General features: G+C 69.9%; 1 protein-coding gene across 1 annotated transcript; it reads left to right on the top strand.

Moving 5' to 3' along the window:
- Positions 1–651: 651 nt before the first annotated feature.
- On the top strand, positions 652–14,963 carry LOC309451784 (uncharacterized protein; the record flags this gene model as incomplete). The annotated part of the gene is given in 41 exon segments (XM_082076483.1): positions 652–816; positions 2,358–2,541; positions 3,327–3,474; positions 3,550–3,678; positions 4,221–4,310; positions 4,885–4,980; positions 5,856–5,915; positions 6,214–6,255; positions 6,344–6,406; positions 6,818–6,860; positions 6,863–6,891; positions 6,998–7,084; positions 7,833–7,889; positions 8,402–8,459; positions 8,549–8,601; positions 8,714–8,767; positions 9,736–9,769; positions 9,772–9,788; positions 10,117–10,170; positions 10,282–10,326; positions 10,433–10,486; positions 11,040–11,084; positions 11,198–11,251; positions 11,466–11,510; positions 11,614–11,667; positions 11,906–11,950; positions 12,082–12,135; positions 12,294–12,338; positions 12,445–12,498; positions 12,593–12,700; position 12,797; positions 12,800–12,849; positions 13,202–13,255; positions 13,351–13,395; positions 13,512–13,565; positions 13,645–13,689; positions 14,028–14,081; positions 14,237–14,290; positions 14,376–14,429; positions 14,512–14,619; positions 14,874–14,963. Coding segments are annotated over 41 exon segments (2,675 nt in total), but the record flags the coding sequence as incomplete, so codon positions are not given.
- Positions 14,964–15,401: the final 438 nt, after the last annotated feature.

The raw sequence follows: 15,401 nt of genomic DNA, 5'->3' as shown, positions 1-15,401 counted from the left end.
CCAGGACAACCCATGGTACCCTATGGCACCCATGGCACCCTATGGCACCCTATGACATCCCATGACACCCTATGGCCCCCCATAGCCCCCGTGGCACCCTATAGTGCCCAGGACAACCCATGGTACCCTATGGCACCCAGGACACCCCACGGTACCCTATGGCACCCAGGGCACCCCATGGCACCCTATGACATCCCATGGCACCCCCCATGGCACCCAGAGCAGCCTATGGGACCCCATTCCACCCTATGGCACCCCATAGCACCCCATGGCACCCTATGACATCCCACGGCACCCCACAGCCCCGGTGCCAGAGTGTGTTGGGGCGCAGCATCTCCGCCGTGGGATCCCCCCGTGTTCCCTCGTGTCCCCCCGTGTCCCCTCATGTCCCCCCGCGTCCCCAGGAGCCCCCGTGGACGTGCTGCGGCTGCTGCGGCTCCGGGCGCCGCCCGGGGGCGTCCGCAGGGTCCCCCGTGTCCCCCCGTGTCCCCTCACATCCCCCCGTGTCCCCTCACATCCCCCCGTGTCCCCAGGAGCCCCCGTGGACGTGCTGCGGCTGCTGCGGCTCCGGGCGCCGCCCGGGGGCGTCCGCAGGGTCCCCCGTGTCCCCCCGTGTCCCCCCGTGTCCCCTCACGTCCCCCGTGTCCCCAGGAGCCCCCGTGGACGTGCTGCGGCTGCTGCGGCTCCGGGCGCCGCCCGGGAGCGTCCGCAGGGTCCCGGGGTTCTGCGCCGGGACCGACGGCGCCGGGACCGACGGCGCGTTCCGCATCGCGCGGGGGGCGCAGCTCAGCGCCCCCACCCGGCAGCTCTTCCCCGGTGAGTGACACGGGGACACCGGGGGGGACGGGGGGACATGGGGACACGGGGACATTGGGGGGGACAGGGACATCGCGGGGCACACGGGGATGTCGGGGGGAAACAGAGACATCAGGGACAGGGGGACATTGGGGGGGACGTGGGGACAGGGGGACATGGGGACATTGGTGGGGATGGGGACATGGGGACATGGGGACATTGGTGGGGACAGGGACATCAAGGGGGACATGGGGATGTCGAGGAGGAAACAGGGACATCAGGGACACGGGGACGTGGGGACACAGGGACATGGGGACAGGGGAACATGGGGACGTTGGTGGGGATGGGGACACTGGGGACATGGGGACATTGGTGGGGACAGGGACATCGCGGGGACACAGGGATGTCGGGGGGAAACAGGGACATCAGGGACATGGGGACGTGGGGACGTTGGTGGGGACGGGGACATCGGGGGGGACACGGGGATGTCGGGGGACCTGGAGACATCAGAGACATGGGGGCATTGGGGACACGGGGACATCGCAGGACATGGGGATGATGGGGGGGACACGGGGACATCTGGGGACATGGGGACATTGGGGTCTCCTGGTCTGGGGGGGGGTTCGGGGGTGTCTGTCCTGCGGATCGGGGTTCGGGTGTCTGTGTGTCCATCGCTCACTGCCGCCCGCAGGCGGGTTCGGGGTGTCTGTCTGTCTGTCTGTCTGTCTGTCCGTGTGTCCGTCGCTCACTGTCACCCGCAGGAGGGTTCAGGGTGTCTGTCTGTCCGTGTGTCCGTGTGTCCGTGTGTCTGTCTGTCTGTCCGTGTGTCCGGTCTCACTGCCGCCCGCAGGCGGGTGCGGGGTGTCTGTCTGTCTGTCTGTCCGGTTCTCACTGCTGCCCACAGGCGGGTGCGGGGTGTCTGTCTGTCTGTCCGTGTGTCCGTGTGTCCGTGTGTCTGTCCGTGTGTCCGGTCTCACTGCCGCCCGCAGGCGGGTGCGGGGAGTCCGTGTGTCCGTGTGTCCGTGTGTCTGTCCGTGTGTCCGTGTGTCCGGTCTCACCGCCGCCCGCAGGCAGGTGCGGGGTGTCCGTGTGTCCGCGTGTCCGTGTGTCCGTGTGTCCGGTCTCACCGCCGCCCGCAGGCGAGTTCGGGGTGTGTGTCTGTGTGTCTGTGTGTCTGTGTGTCCGTGTGTCCGGTCTGACCGCCGCCCGCAGGCGGGTTCGGGGTGTCTGTCTGTCCGTGTGTCCGTGTGTCCGTGTGTCCGTGTGTCCGGTCTGACCGCCGCCCGCAGGCGGGTTTCCCGCGCAGTTCTCGCTGCTGGCGCTGCTGCGGGCGGAGCGCGGGGCGCGGGTCCTGCTGTCCGTGTGTCCGTGTGTCTGTCTGTCCGTGTGTCCGTGTGTCCGTGTGTCCGGTCTGACCGCCGCCCGCAGGCGGGTTCGGGGTGTCTGTCTGTCTGTCTGTCTGTCCGTGTGTCCGGTCTGACCGCCGCCCGCAGGCGGGTTCGGGGTGTCTGTGTGTCCGTGTGTCCGTGTGTCCGTGTGTCCGGTCTGACCGCCGCCCGCAGGCGGGTTTCCCGCGCAGTTCTCGCTGCTGGCGCTGCTGCGCGCGGAGCGCGGGGCGCGGGTCCTGCTGTCCGTGCGGGGCCGGGACGGCGCCCCCGCGCTGGGGCTGCTCCTGGGCCCGCGCCCGCGCCTGCTCTACGGGGACCGGCAGCCGCGCTTCGGGGGCGGCGACCTGGCGGACGGAAGGTGCGGGGGGCGCGGGGGGAACGGGGGAACGGGGGGGAACGGGGGACGGGGATGACGGGGGTCCCGGGGGGGACGGGGGGACGGGGATGACGGGGGTCCCGGGGGGCCGGGGTCCCGGGGGGGACGGGGGGACGGGGATGACGGGGGTCCCGGGGGGCCGGGGTCCCGGGTGGGCAGTGGGTCCCGGGGTGGACGGCAGGTGGGTCCTGGGACAGGTGGGGGGTCCTGGGACGGCAGGTGGGTCCTGGGGGGTCCCAGAGGGGACGGGGGTCCCAGGGGGCTCAGGTGGGTCCCGGGGGGATCGGGTGCGTCTTGGGGGCTCAGGTGGGTCCTGGGACATGTGGGGGGTCCTAGGGTGGACGGCAGGTGGGTCCTGGGGGGTCCCAGGGGGCTCAGGTGGGGGGTCCCGGGGTTAATGGGGGATCCCGGGGTGAACGGGGGTCCCAGGAGGATCAGGGGGTTCCCAGGATTAACGGGGGGTCCCAGGGGGATCAGGGGGTTCCCAGGATTAACGGGGGATCCCAGGGGGATCGGGGGGTTCCCAGAATTAACGGGGGGTCCCGGGGGGATCAGGGGGTTCCCAGGATTAATGGGGGGTCCCAGGGGGATCAAGGGGACCCGGGGGTGAACAGGGGGTCCCAGGGCCAGTGGGGGGTCCCGGGGTGAACGGGAGATCCCGGGGGGATCATGGGGGGTCTCAGAGTGAACGGGGGGTCCCGGGGGGTCCCGGGGGGATCGGGGCTCCCCCCCCCCCCCCGCCGTGTCCCACGTGCGCGTGCCCGCAGGTGGCACCGCGTGGCCGTGAGCGTGCGCGGGGACTCGGCCACGCTGCTGCGGGACTGCGCGGGGGGGGACACGCAGCCCCTCCCGCTCGGGCCCCGCCCCCACATCGACACCCGCGGCCTCACCGTCCTGGGCGACGAGGGATTCCAGGTGCGGGGGGGCACCGCGCTTTACTGGGGGGGGGGGGTTGGGGTGTCGCCCCCCTGACCCCCCCGTGTCCCGCAGGGTGACATCCAGCAGCTGCTCATCGTCCCCGACCCCCAGGCCGCCTTCCAGTACTGCGAGCGCTACAGCCCCCCCTGCGCCGGGGGGGGGCGCGGGGACCCCCCCGCGGACGAGCCCGCCCGGGAGGAGGTGGGGGGGGCGGGAGTTGGGGGGGTGCGGGATCTGGAGGGGACACAGTATCTGGGGGGGGGCGCGGGATCTGGGGGGGGTGCGGGATTTGGGAGGACACAGGACTTGGGGGACAGAGGATCTGGGGTTGCAGGATTTGTGAGGACACGGGATTTGGGGGGACACAGGATCTGGGGGGGTGGGATTTGGGGGGGCGCGGGATCTGGGGGGGCGGGATTTGGGGGGACACAGGATTTGGGGGAACACGGGATTTGGGGGGACACAGGATCTGGGGGGGTGGGATTTGGGGGCGACACAGGATTTGGGGGGACATGGGATTTGGGGGGGCACAGGGTCTGGGGGGACGCGGGATTTGGGGGGCATGTGGGATATGGGGGATGTAGGATTTGGGGGGACGGTCCCTCCTCCCTGGGGGGTTGATGTGTCCCCCCCGCAATGGTTTTGGGGGTGTCCCTGGTGACCCCCTCTCCCCCCCAAGCCGGTGACATCTCCCCCTTCTCGCCCCCCCCGCCCCGCTATGGCCGTGCCCCCCCCCCCCAAAGTTCTCCGAGGAGCCCGGGGAGTACTACGAGTACCCCGGTTACTATGGTAACAGTGAGGACGGGCCCCCCCCGGGGGGGGACCCCGCAAAGGTAACGGCGGGGGGGGCAGGGGGGGGTCTGTCCGTCCGTCTGTCCTGTGTGTCTGTCCTGTTGCCTCGCAGTGTGCCCTCCCCCCACCCCAAAACAACCCCCGAAGAGCAGCGTGGGAGCTGATGGGTGCGGGGGGGTCCCCAACTTGTGGCACCCCCAGGAGCTCACGCCTTGTGTTTTGTGTGTGTCCCCCCCCCTCCAAATTCCCGCCCCCCCCACCCCAAGGGCCCCCCCCCGCAAAAGCAGCGGATGATGAGCACGGCCCCCAGCCTGGGGGGGGCCCCCAAATCCGGCCTGAGCGCCCCCCCCCGAGGAAACAGCTACCGGCAGGTAGAGAGCGACCCCGCGTCCGTCCGTCCGTCCGTCCCGGCGCTGGAAATAAAGCGGGGGGGCCCTTCCAGCCCTGCCTTTATTTCCCACCTCCCCAAAAATCCAACACCCCCCCCCCAAAACGATCCGGGTGGGTTTTGGGGGTCATTTCCCACCCCCCCCATGCTGTGTGTCCGTCGCTTGGCTTGTCCGTGTGTCCGTCCCCCCGCCTCCCCCCCCGTGACCTGTCCCGTCCCCCACCCAGGACGCGGGGCTGCCCCCCCCCCCGCAGGAGGAGGACACGGGGGGGGTCCCCGTGGGGTACGAGTACGTGTATGCGGACCCCCCCGAGGAGATGGGCGTAAGTCGGGGGGGGCCTGAGTGTCCGTCCGTCTGTCCGTCCATCTCCATGTCCGTCTTGTCCCATGTGCCCCCCCCCCCCCATTTACCGCCCCCCCCGCTTGTCTGGGCTGTGACATCACTCGTGCCACACGTGACGTCATCAACCCCATATGCTTTGCCCCCCCCCCCCCCAATTAGGGGCGGTGCTGGTGTTAATTACCCTGCGGGACGAAGTAATTAACACCCCCCCCCTTCCCCCCCCAGGCCATGGGGGGCGCTGGGATTTGAACTGGGGTCCGTTCCCCCCCCCCAGTTCCCAAATCCCAAATCCCCGACCTTCATTTGGGGGGGGCCTGTCTGTATTTTGGGGGGGGGGGCTTCTGTGTTGGGGGGGTCTGTATGGGGGGCGTCTGTGTATGGGGGGGGGGTTTATATGGGGGGGTTCAGTTTGGGGGGGTCCTCATGGGGGGTCGGGGGATCCCGGGGGGTCCCGATGCCCACACTGATGGTCCCGGGGGGGGTACATGTGTGTGTATGGGGGGGTTTCAGTTTGGGGGGGTCCCGTGCCGGCACTGACAGTCTCTGGGGGGGGGTACATGTGTGTGTATGGGGGGGTTCAGTTTGGGGGGGTCCCGTGCCGGCACTGACGGTCTCTGGGGGGGGGTACATGTGTGTGTATGGGGGGGTTCAGTTTGGGGGGTCCCGTGCCGGCACTGACGGTCTCTGGGGGGGGGTACATGTGTGTGTATGGGGGGGTTCAGTTTGGGGGGTCCCGTGCCGGCACTGACGGTCTCTGGGGGGGGGTACATGTGTGTGTATGGGGGGGTTCAGTTTGGGGGGTCCCGTGCCGGCACTGACGGTCTCTGGGGGGGGGTACATGTGTGCCACCCCCAGGCCGTGCGCGGCGCCCGCGGCTACAAGGGCGAGAAGGGGGAACCCGCCGTCTTTGAACCGGTACGTGTACCCCCCCCCCAAATTGTGACCCGGGTGACCCCCCCAAATTGTGACCCGTGTGACCCCAAATCGTCACCCATGTCCCCCCCGAATTGTGACCCATGTCCCCCCAAAATTGTGACCCGTGTCCTTCCCTGATTTGTTACCTGTGTCCCCCCCAATTTGTCGCCCATGTCCCCCCCAGTTCTCACCCGTGTCCCCCCATGTGTGACCCGTGTCCCCCCCCATGTGTGACCCGTGTCCCCCCCCATGTGTGACCCGTGTCCCCCCGCTGACACCCTGTGACCTCTCTCCGCAGGGGATGCTGGTGGAGGGCCCCCCCGGCCCCGAGGGCCCCGCGGTAAGACCCCCCCCGCCCCCCCCCAGTGATGCTTTGGGGGTGTCCCCATTGCCCCCCCGGTGCCACCATCACCCCGTGTCCCCCCCAGGGCATGTCGGGACCACCGGGGACACAGGGACCCCCGGGCGCCCCAGGAGAGCCAGGAGAGAGGGTGAGTGGGGGGGGCATGACCCCCCCCCCCCCCCCTCCCCCCGTTGTACCACTGACCCCCCCCTTGTACCACTGCCCCCCCACTTTGCACCACTGACCCCCCTTTTCACCACCGCCCCCCCGTACCACTGCCCCCCCTTGTACCACCGACCCCCCCCACTTTGCACCACCGACCCCCCCCCCTTTGCACCACCGACCCCCCCCCCCCTTTGCATCACCGACCCCCCCCCCTTTGCACCACCGACCCCCCCCCTTTGCACCACCGACCCCCCCCCTTTGCACCACTGACCCCCCCCCCTTTGCACCACTGCCCCCCCTTGCACCACTGACCCCCCCCCCCCTTTTCACCACTGCCCCCCCTTTTCACCACTGCCCCCCCCTTTTCACCACTGACCCCCCCGTGCGCCCCCAGGGCCCCCCCGGCCGGCCCGGCCTCCCCGGCTCGGACGGGACCCCCGGCCCCCCGGCACGTCCATGATGCTGCCGGTGAGTCCCCGCGGGGCCGCGTCCCCCCGCCCCCCCCGCCCCCCCCGTTCTGAGTCCTGGGGGGGTCCCGTCCCCCGGGCCCCCCCCCAGCGTGTCCGTGTCCCAGTTCCGCTTCGGGAGCGGGGGGGGCGACAAGGGCCCCGCGGTGGCGGCGCAGGAGGCGCAGGCGCAGGCGCTGCTGCAGCAGGCGCGGGTGAGCGGGGGAGCCATGGGGGGGGGGCACCATGCTGGGGGGGGGGTCCCCATTTTGGGGGGGGGTCACTATGTTGGGGGGTTTCCCTATTCTGGAGGGGCGTCACCATATTGGGGGGGGGTCACCATATTGGGGGGGGGTCACCATATTGGGGGGGGTCACCATATTGGGGGGGGGCACCATATTGGGGGGGATAATATATCGGGGGTGTCCCCATTTTCGGAGGGGGTCACTATTTTGGGGGGGGGTTTCCCTATTCTGGGGGGGAGTCACCATATTGCGCAGCAGGTCCTCATTTTGGGGGGGGCACTATATTGGGGGGGGTCACTATATTGGGGGGCTGTCCCCATTTTGGGGGGGGTCACTATTTTGGGGGGGTTTCCCTATTCTGGGGGGGAGTCACCATATTGGGGGGGGCACCATATTGGGGGGGGAGGGTGTGTCAATATATCGGGGGTGTCCCCATTTGGGGGGTGGGTCACCATATTGGGGGGGAGGCCCCATTTTGGGGGGATGTCCCTATTTTGAGGGGGAGTTACCATTTTGGGCAGCAGGTCTCCATATTGGGGGGGGGGGGGGTGTCCCCATTTTGGGGGGTCACTATATCGGGGGGGATCACCATATTGGTGGGGTCATCATTTTGGGGGGAAATCACCCATCTTGGGAGGGGTGTCCCCATTTTGGGGGGGTCACCATATTGGAGGGGTCCCATCTGAGGAATGACCCCCCCGTGTGCTTTGCCCCCCAGCTGGCCCTGCGGGGCCCCCCCGGCCCCATGGGGTACACCGGCCGCCCCGGGCCCATGGTGGGTATTGGGGTTCGGGGGGTTCGGGGGATTTGGGGGGTTTGAGGTTTGGGGTGTTTGGGGTTTGGGGGGTTCAGGGGTTTGGGGGGTTCAGGGGGTTCGGGGGATTTGAGGTTCGCGGGATTTGGGGTTTGGGGGGTTCGGGGGATTTGGGGTTCAGGGGAGTTTAGGGGGTTCAGGGGGTTTGGGGGGGTTGGGATTCAGGGGGTTCGGGGTTCAGGGGGTTTGGGGGGTTTGGGGGGTTTGGGGTTTAGGGGATTTGGGGTTCAGGGTTTGGGGGGTTCGGGGTTTGGGGTTCGGGGTGTTTGGGGTTCAGGGTTTGGGGGGTCTGGGGGGTTTGGGGTGTTTGGGTTTCAGTGTTTGGGGGGTCCGGGGGGTTTGGGGTGTTTGGGGTTCAGGGTTCGGGGGGGTCCGGGGGGTTTGGGGTTCGGGGTGTTTGGGGTTCAGTGTTTGGGGGTCCGGGGGGTTTGGGGTTCGGGGTGCTGGCCCCCCCTGAGCGCCCCGTCCCGCAGGGCCAGCCCGGCAGCACCGGCGTGAAGGGCGAGTCCGGAGACTTCGGCCCCCAGGTGAGTGTGGGGGGGCGGACCCCCGCGACCCCCCCCTCGTTAACCAGCACCTCATTAACCGGCGCCTCGTTAACACTCTGCCCCCCCCAACAGGGTCCCGAGGTCCCCAGGGGCTGACGGGCCCCCCGGGAAAGCCTGGCCGGAGGGTGAGTTCGGGGGTTTGGGGGACTTGGGGGGTTTTGGGGAGTCTGGGGGGTTTTGGGGCGTCTGGGGGGTTTTGGGGGGTCTGTGCCCCCTGCTGACCCCCCCGTCCCGCAGGGCCGCCCGGGGGCTGATGGAGCACGGGGGATGCCCGGTGACCCCGGCGTGAAGGTAACGGGGTCCCCCCCCACTCTTGGGGTCCCCCCCCACTCTTGGGGTTCCCCCCCCACCCGTGGTTCCCCCCCACCCGTGGGTCCCCCCCCAAGCTCTGGGCCGGGGTGACCTGGGGACACTGGGGTCCCGCGGGACAATGTGGGACCAACCCCCCGAACCCCGATTTGGGGGTCCCTCTGAGGGGTTGATCCCACTAGCCCCAGTTTATCCCACTGGTCCCGGTTTCCCCTGGATCCCATTGATCCCGGTTTATCCCGCATCCCACTGGTCCCAGTTTACGCTGGATCCTACTGATCCCGGTTTGTCCCACTGATCCTGGTTTATCCTGGATTCCATTGATCCCACTTTATCCCACTGGCCCCAGTTTATCCCACTGGTCCTGGTTTATCTCAGATCCCAGTTTACCCTGGATCCTACTGGTCCTGGTTTACCCCACTGGTCTCAGTTTACCCCACTGGTCCCAGTTTACCCTGGATCCTCCTGGTCCCAGTTTATCCCAGATTCCGTTGCTCCCGGTTTATCCTACTGATCCTGGTTTATCCCACTGGTCCCCGTTTCCCCTGGGTCCCATTGATCCCAGTTTACCCCACTGGTCCCGGTTTCCCCTGGGTCCCACTGGTCCCGGTTTATCCCACTAGTCCCGGTTTCCCCTGGGTCCCACTGGCCCCGGTTTATCCCACTGGGCCCGGTTTATCCCACTGGGCCCGGTTTATCCCACTGGTCCCGGTTTCCCCTGGGTCCCATTGATCCCGGTTTATCCCACTGGTCCCGGTTTATCCCACTGATCCTGGTTTACCCCACTGGTCCCGGTTTCCCCTGGGTCCCATTGATCCCGGTTTCCCCCACTGGTCCCGGTTTACCCGCATCCCGCTGCTCTGGGCTCATCCAGGTCGGCTGATCCTGGGGGGCACCCCAGCTCCCCCCCCCCCCGAATTGCACCCTCAATGACACCCCTGTGCCCCCAGGGCGACCGCGGCTTCGACGGGCTGCCAGGTCTACCGGCGACAAGGGCCACCGGGTGAGTCCCCGCCGCGGGGGGGCGGCAGCGCCGGAGCCCCCCCCCCCCAAAACCGGGGGTACCCACACTCCCCCCCCCTCAAACCGGGGGGTACCCACACCCCCCCCCTCAAACCGGGGGGTACCCACACCCCCCGCCCCCTCCACACCCCTCCACCCCCCCCGGCCCCCCCCCGTCCCGGCCGAGCCCCAAACCGCGGGCGGAGCGGGCGCGGCGCACAGAGCCCCATTCACACCGCACACTGGGCCCATTCACACCTGCCCCCCCCACCCAAAACCGCAGCGCCCCCCCCGCGCCGGCCCCGCCTGAGCGCCTGTGTCCCCCCCAGGGCGAGAGCGGCGCGCAGGGGCTGCCCGGCCCCCCCGGCGAGGACGGCGAGAGGGTGAGTGGGGCCGCCGAGGGGTGGCCCCCCCATATCGTCACCCCCCACCCGATATCGACCCCCCCCCCCCATATCGTCACCCCCCCCTCATTGTCCCTTGTCCCTGCGCAGGGTGACGATGGAGACGTGGGACCCCGAGGGCTGCCCGGAGAAGCGGTACTGGGGGGGGACAAAGTGGTGGCACCTGGGGGGGGGACGTCACCTCCCGCCCCCCCCGCCCCGCCTCCGGTGACCACTGACCCCCCCCCGTGTGTCCCCACAGGGACCCAGGGGGCTGCTGGGGCCCAAAGGCCCCCCCGGCATCCCCGGCCCCCCGGTGAGTGACACGGGCAGAGCCCCCTCCCACTGTCCCCCCCATCCCACTGTCCCCCCCCAACCCTGCTGTCCCCCCCAAACCCAATTTCCCCCCTCCCCGTGTCCCCACTCCCCATATCCCCCCCCAAATCCAATGTCCCCCTGTCCCCATGTCTCCCCTGTTCCTGTGTCCCCCAACCCAATGTCCCCCATCCCCGTGTCCCCCCCATTCCCGTGTCCCTCGTCCCCATGTCCCCCCAAACCCGCTGTCCCCCCCGTGTCCCTGTGTCCCCCCGAACCTATTGTCCCCATGTCCCCCAAACCTGCTGTCGCCCCCATTCCTGTGTTCCCCGTCCCCGTGTCCCCCCAAATCCACTGTCCCCCCATCCCCATGTCCTTCGTCCCCGTACCCCTGTCCCCGTGTCCCCCTAAACCCGCTGTCCCCCCTGTGTCCCTGTCCCCGTGTGCCCCCAAACCTGCTGTCCCCCCTGTGTTCCCCCTGTCCCCGTGTCCCCCGTCCCCATGTCCCCTGTCCCCCCGTGTCCCCCGTCCCCCCTCATGCCGTGTCCCCGCAGGGTGTTCGTGGCATGGACGGTCCCGTGGGGCCCAAGGGGAACCTGGTGAGTCTGGGGGGGCACCCAGCGTGTCCCCCCCAATGCCCCCCCACCCCGTGACACCCCGGGGACACCCCCGTGTCCCCAACAGCGTCCTCATTCCCGACCCATCGTCACAGGGGCCACAAGGGGAGCCCGGACCCCCCGGCCAGCAGGGGACCCCCGGAACGCAGGTGACCCCCCATTCCGGCCCCCCCAGCCAGGGGGGGCACATGGGGTAACCCCCCCCCATTCCTGTCCCCCTGCAGCGAGGGGGGCACAACGGGGTAACCCCCCCATTCCTGTCCCCCCGCAGCGAGGGGGGGCACAACGGGGTAACCCCCCCATTCCTGTCCCCCCGCAGCGAGGGGGGGCACAATGGGGTAACCCCCCCATTCTGTGTTTTAGGGGCTCCCGGGACCTCAAGGCGCCACAGGCCCCCCCGGAGAGAAGGTGGGGCCGGGTCCCCCCGGGGGGTGCGGGGGAAATGGGGGGGACACACACAAAGCTGTGCCCCCCCCCCGGTGCCACCGCTCACCCGGCTGCTCTGTCACAGGGTCCCCAAGGGAAACCCGGCCTGCCCGGCATGCCCGGCTCCGACGGCCCCCCCGTGAGTGGCCCCCCCGCAGTGTCACCCCCACAGTGTCACCCCCCCGCAGTGTCACCCCCGGCACTGTCACCCCCAGGGTGACCCCCCAAGGCTGCTCCGGCCACACCTGCCCCACTGTCCCCATGTCCCCAAGTCCCCAAACCCCCGAGGGGCTGATTGTGGGTCCGGGGGGGGGTGGGACCCACACCGGGGGGGTGTTCACGTGTCCCATCTCAACTGTGTCCCCTCGTGTCCCCAGGGCCACCCCGGCAAGGAGGGTCCCCCCGGCACCAAGGGCAACCAGGTAAAGCGCCCCCATCCCGCGGGGGGTCACCCCACGCTCTGTGACCCCCCGGGTGTCCCCACACGTGTCCCCGTCCCCGGGGGGGTCACCCCACGCTCTATGACCCCCCCGGTGTCCCTGTCCCCCCGCAGGGTCCCTCGGGTCCCCAGGGCCCCATTGGTTACCCGGGGCCACGCGGTGTCAAGGTCAGTGCCGGGTTTTTGGGGGGGGCGGGGGGCATTTTTGGGGGCAAACCATGAAGATTCGGGAGCGGTGTCACTGTCCGTGTGTCACCCCCCCATGTGTCACCCCCCACACCGTGTGTCACCCCCATGCCATGTGTCACCCCGCTCTCTGTCCCCAGGGGGTGGACGGCATCCGCGGGCTGAAGGGACACAAGGGCGAGAAGGTGGGTGTCTGTCTGTCCGTCTGTCTGTCCGTGTGTCTGTCTGTCCCCGTGTGTCCCCCCCGGTGGCACTGTCACCATCCCCATCCTCATCCTCGTCCCCGGGCAGGGCGAGGAAGGCTTCCCCGGCTTCAAGGGCGACGTGGGCATCAAAGGCGACCGGGTAGGTGTGTGGGGGGGTCCCCGGTGTGTCCCCCCCACCCGTGGGTGTGGGACCACCCTGACACCCCCCCCGCCCCGCTGTCCCCCCCCCCCAGGGTGAAATCGGGGTCCCCGGGTCGCGGGGCGAGGACGGACCCGAGGGGCCCAAGGGACGGACGGGACCCACCGGTGACCCCGGGCCCGTGGGGCTGGTCGGCGAGAAGGTGAGGGGACAACGAGGGGACAACGAGGGGACACCCCCGTGACCCCCCCCGTGACCCCCCCTGCACCCCGTGACCCCCCCCGTCTCTTTTCCGCAGGGAAGCTGGGGGTGCCAGGTCTACCCGGGTACCCGGGGCGCCAGGGGCCCAAGGTGAGTGTGGCCACTGACCCCCCCCAAAACACCACTGACCCCCCCAAAACCCACTGACCCCCCCCAACACCACTGACCCCCCAACACCTTGACCCACCCCCAACACCTTGAACCCCCCAAAACCCCACTGACCCCCCCAAAACCCCACTGAACCCCCCCAAACCCCACTGACCCCCAAAACCAGACCCCCCAACTGACCCTCCCCCCCAAAAACACTGACCCCCCCAACACCACTGACCCCCCCCCCAACACCACTGACCCCCCCCCAAACACCACTGACCCCCCCCCACCCCACTGACCCCCCAAACCCCACTGACCCCCCCCCAACCCCACTGACCCCGTCTCCATCCAGGGGTCCCAGGGGTTCCCCGGATTCCCCGGCAGCAACGGCGAGAAGGGCGCGCGGGTGAGTGCCCCCCCTGGGGACACCCCCCGGTGGGGGGGGTCCCTGCCCTATGTCCCCCCCCCCAAAACGAGTCTCTGAACTGATTTGTCTTGTAGGGTCTGGCCGGCAAATCGGGGCCCAGGGGGGAGCGCGGCCCCACGGTGAGTGGGGGGTTAATGGGGGGTCGTGCTGTGCCCCCCCAAACCCAACCAGCCCAGCACCCCCACATTGTGGGGGGGCCACGGCCCATCCGTCACCCCCCCCCCTCCTCCCACAGGGGCCCAGGGGACAACGGGGACCGCGCGGAGCCACCGGGAAGTCGGGGGCCAAGGTCAGTTTGGGGGGGCTGGGGGGAGCGTGTCACCTATGGGCACCCCAAAACTGTCCCCATCCTCCCTTCCCCCCCCCAGGGCACGTCTGGCAGCGACGGCCCCCACGGCCCCCCCGGCGAACGGGTAAGAGACCCCCCCGGGTGGGTTTTGGGTGGGGGGGTCCCTGGGGTGTCACCTACCTGTGCTGGGCACCCCACATTGTCCCCCCATCGCCCCCCCATTGTCCCGATTGTCCCCCATAGACCCCCCCATTGTCCCCCCATCGCCCCCCATTACCCCTCATTGCCCCCATAGCCCCCCCTTGCCCCCCAGGAAACACACCTCCATGGGGGTGTCAGTGCTGCTCCACTAATGATCTCTGTGTTAATTAGCGTTAATTAGCGTTAATTAGCGTTAATTAGCGTTAATTAGCGTTAATTAGCGTTAATTAGCGTTAATTTGCACTTTCTCCCCCCACATAGGGGCTGCCAGGACCGCAGGGACCCAACGGGTTCCCAGGACCCAAAGGACCCCCCGTAAGTACCGGGGTGTCCCCCCCATAAATCCCGGGGTGTCCCCCATGTAAATACCGGGGGTCCCCCCATATGTACCGGGGGTCCCCCCATAAATCCCGGGGTGTCCCCCCCCATATGTACCGGGTGCCCCCCCGTGCCCTGACCCCCCTCCGCAGGGCCCCCCCGGCAAGGACGGGCTCCCCGGCCACCCGGGCCAGCGCGGCGAAGTCGTGAGTGTCCCCGTGTCCCCCCCCCCGACCCGTGTCCCCCACCCCGGGTGACCCCCCCCTCACCCTTCTCCTCTCTCCCCCCCAGGGATTCCAAGGCAAAACCGGCCCCCCCGGCCCCCCCGGGGTGGTGGGACCCCAGGTGAGTTTTGGGGGGGTGGGTGGGTTTTGGGGGGGTCCCCGTTCCGCGGGGCCGCGCTGACTTTGTCCCCCCCCCATCGCAGGGAGCGGCCGGTGAGTCCGGCCCCATGGGGGAGCGCGGCCACCCGGGCCCCCCCGGCCCCCCCGGCGAGCAGGGGCTGCCGGGCCCCGCGGGCAAGGAGGGCACCAAGGTGAGGGGGGGGCGGGGGGTACCGGGGTGACCCCCCCAGGCAAGGAGGGCACCAAGGTGAGAGGGGGGCGGGGGGTGGGGGGGATACCGGGGTGACCCCCCCAGGCAAGGAGGGCACCAAGGTGAGGGGGGGGCGGGGGTGGGGGGGGGTACCGGGGTGACCCCCCCAGGCAAGGAGGGCACCAAGGTGAGGGGGAGGTAGGGGGGGGTGGTACCGGGGTGACCCCCCCAGCTCACCCTGTGCCCCCCCCCCAGGGAGACCCCGGCCCCGCCGGCTCCCCCGGGAAGGACGGCCCGGCCGGGCTGAGGGGCTTCCCCGGAGAGCGGGGGCTGCCCGGCACCCCCGTGAGTACCGCGGACCCTCCGGGACCCCCCTGGGACCCCCCTCGGGAGCCCCCCCTCGGGACACCCCGCCTCGGGAGCCCCCCCGGGACCCTTCCCCCGGGACGACCCCCAGGACCACCCCCTGGACCTCCCCCCTCGGGACCAACCCCCCGGCACCACTTCTCGGGACCCCCCTCCCGGGACCCCCCCCTCCGGACCCCCCAAGGACCCCCCCGGGACCTCCCCCTCAGGACCCCCCCTTGGGACCCCTTCTCGGGACCCCCCCCATAGGGACCCCCCCATCGGGGCCCCGCCCGGGAACCCCACGTGACCCCCCCTGGGACCCCCCCCCGGAACCCCCCCGGGACCACCCTCGGGACCCTCCCCTCGGGAAACCCCCTTGGGACCCCCTTCCAGGACCCCCCCGGGACACCACGCTGACCCCCCCCCCATGGCGCT

This window comes from Streptopelia decaocto (assembly GCF_964273445.1).
Source record: "Streptopelia decaocto genome assembly, contig: HAP1_SCAFFOLD_2157, whole genome shotgun sequence".
NCBI lineage: Eukaryota > Metazoa > Chordata > Aves > Columbiformes > Columbidae > Streptopelia > Streptopelia decaocto.
This window is presented reverse-complemented; position numbering and strand designations above follow the sequence as displayed.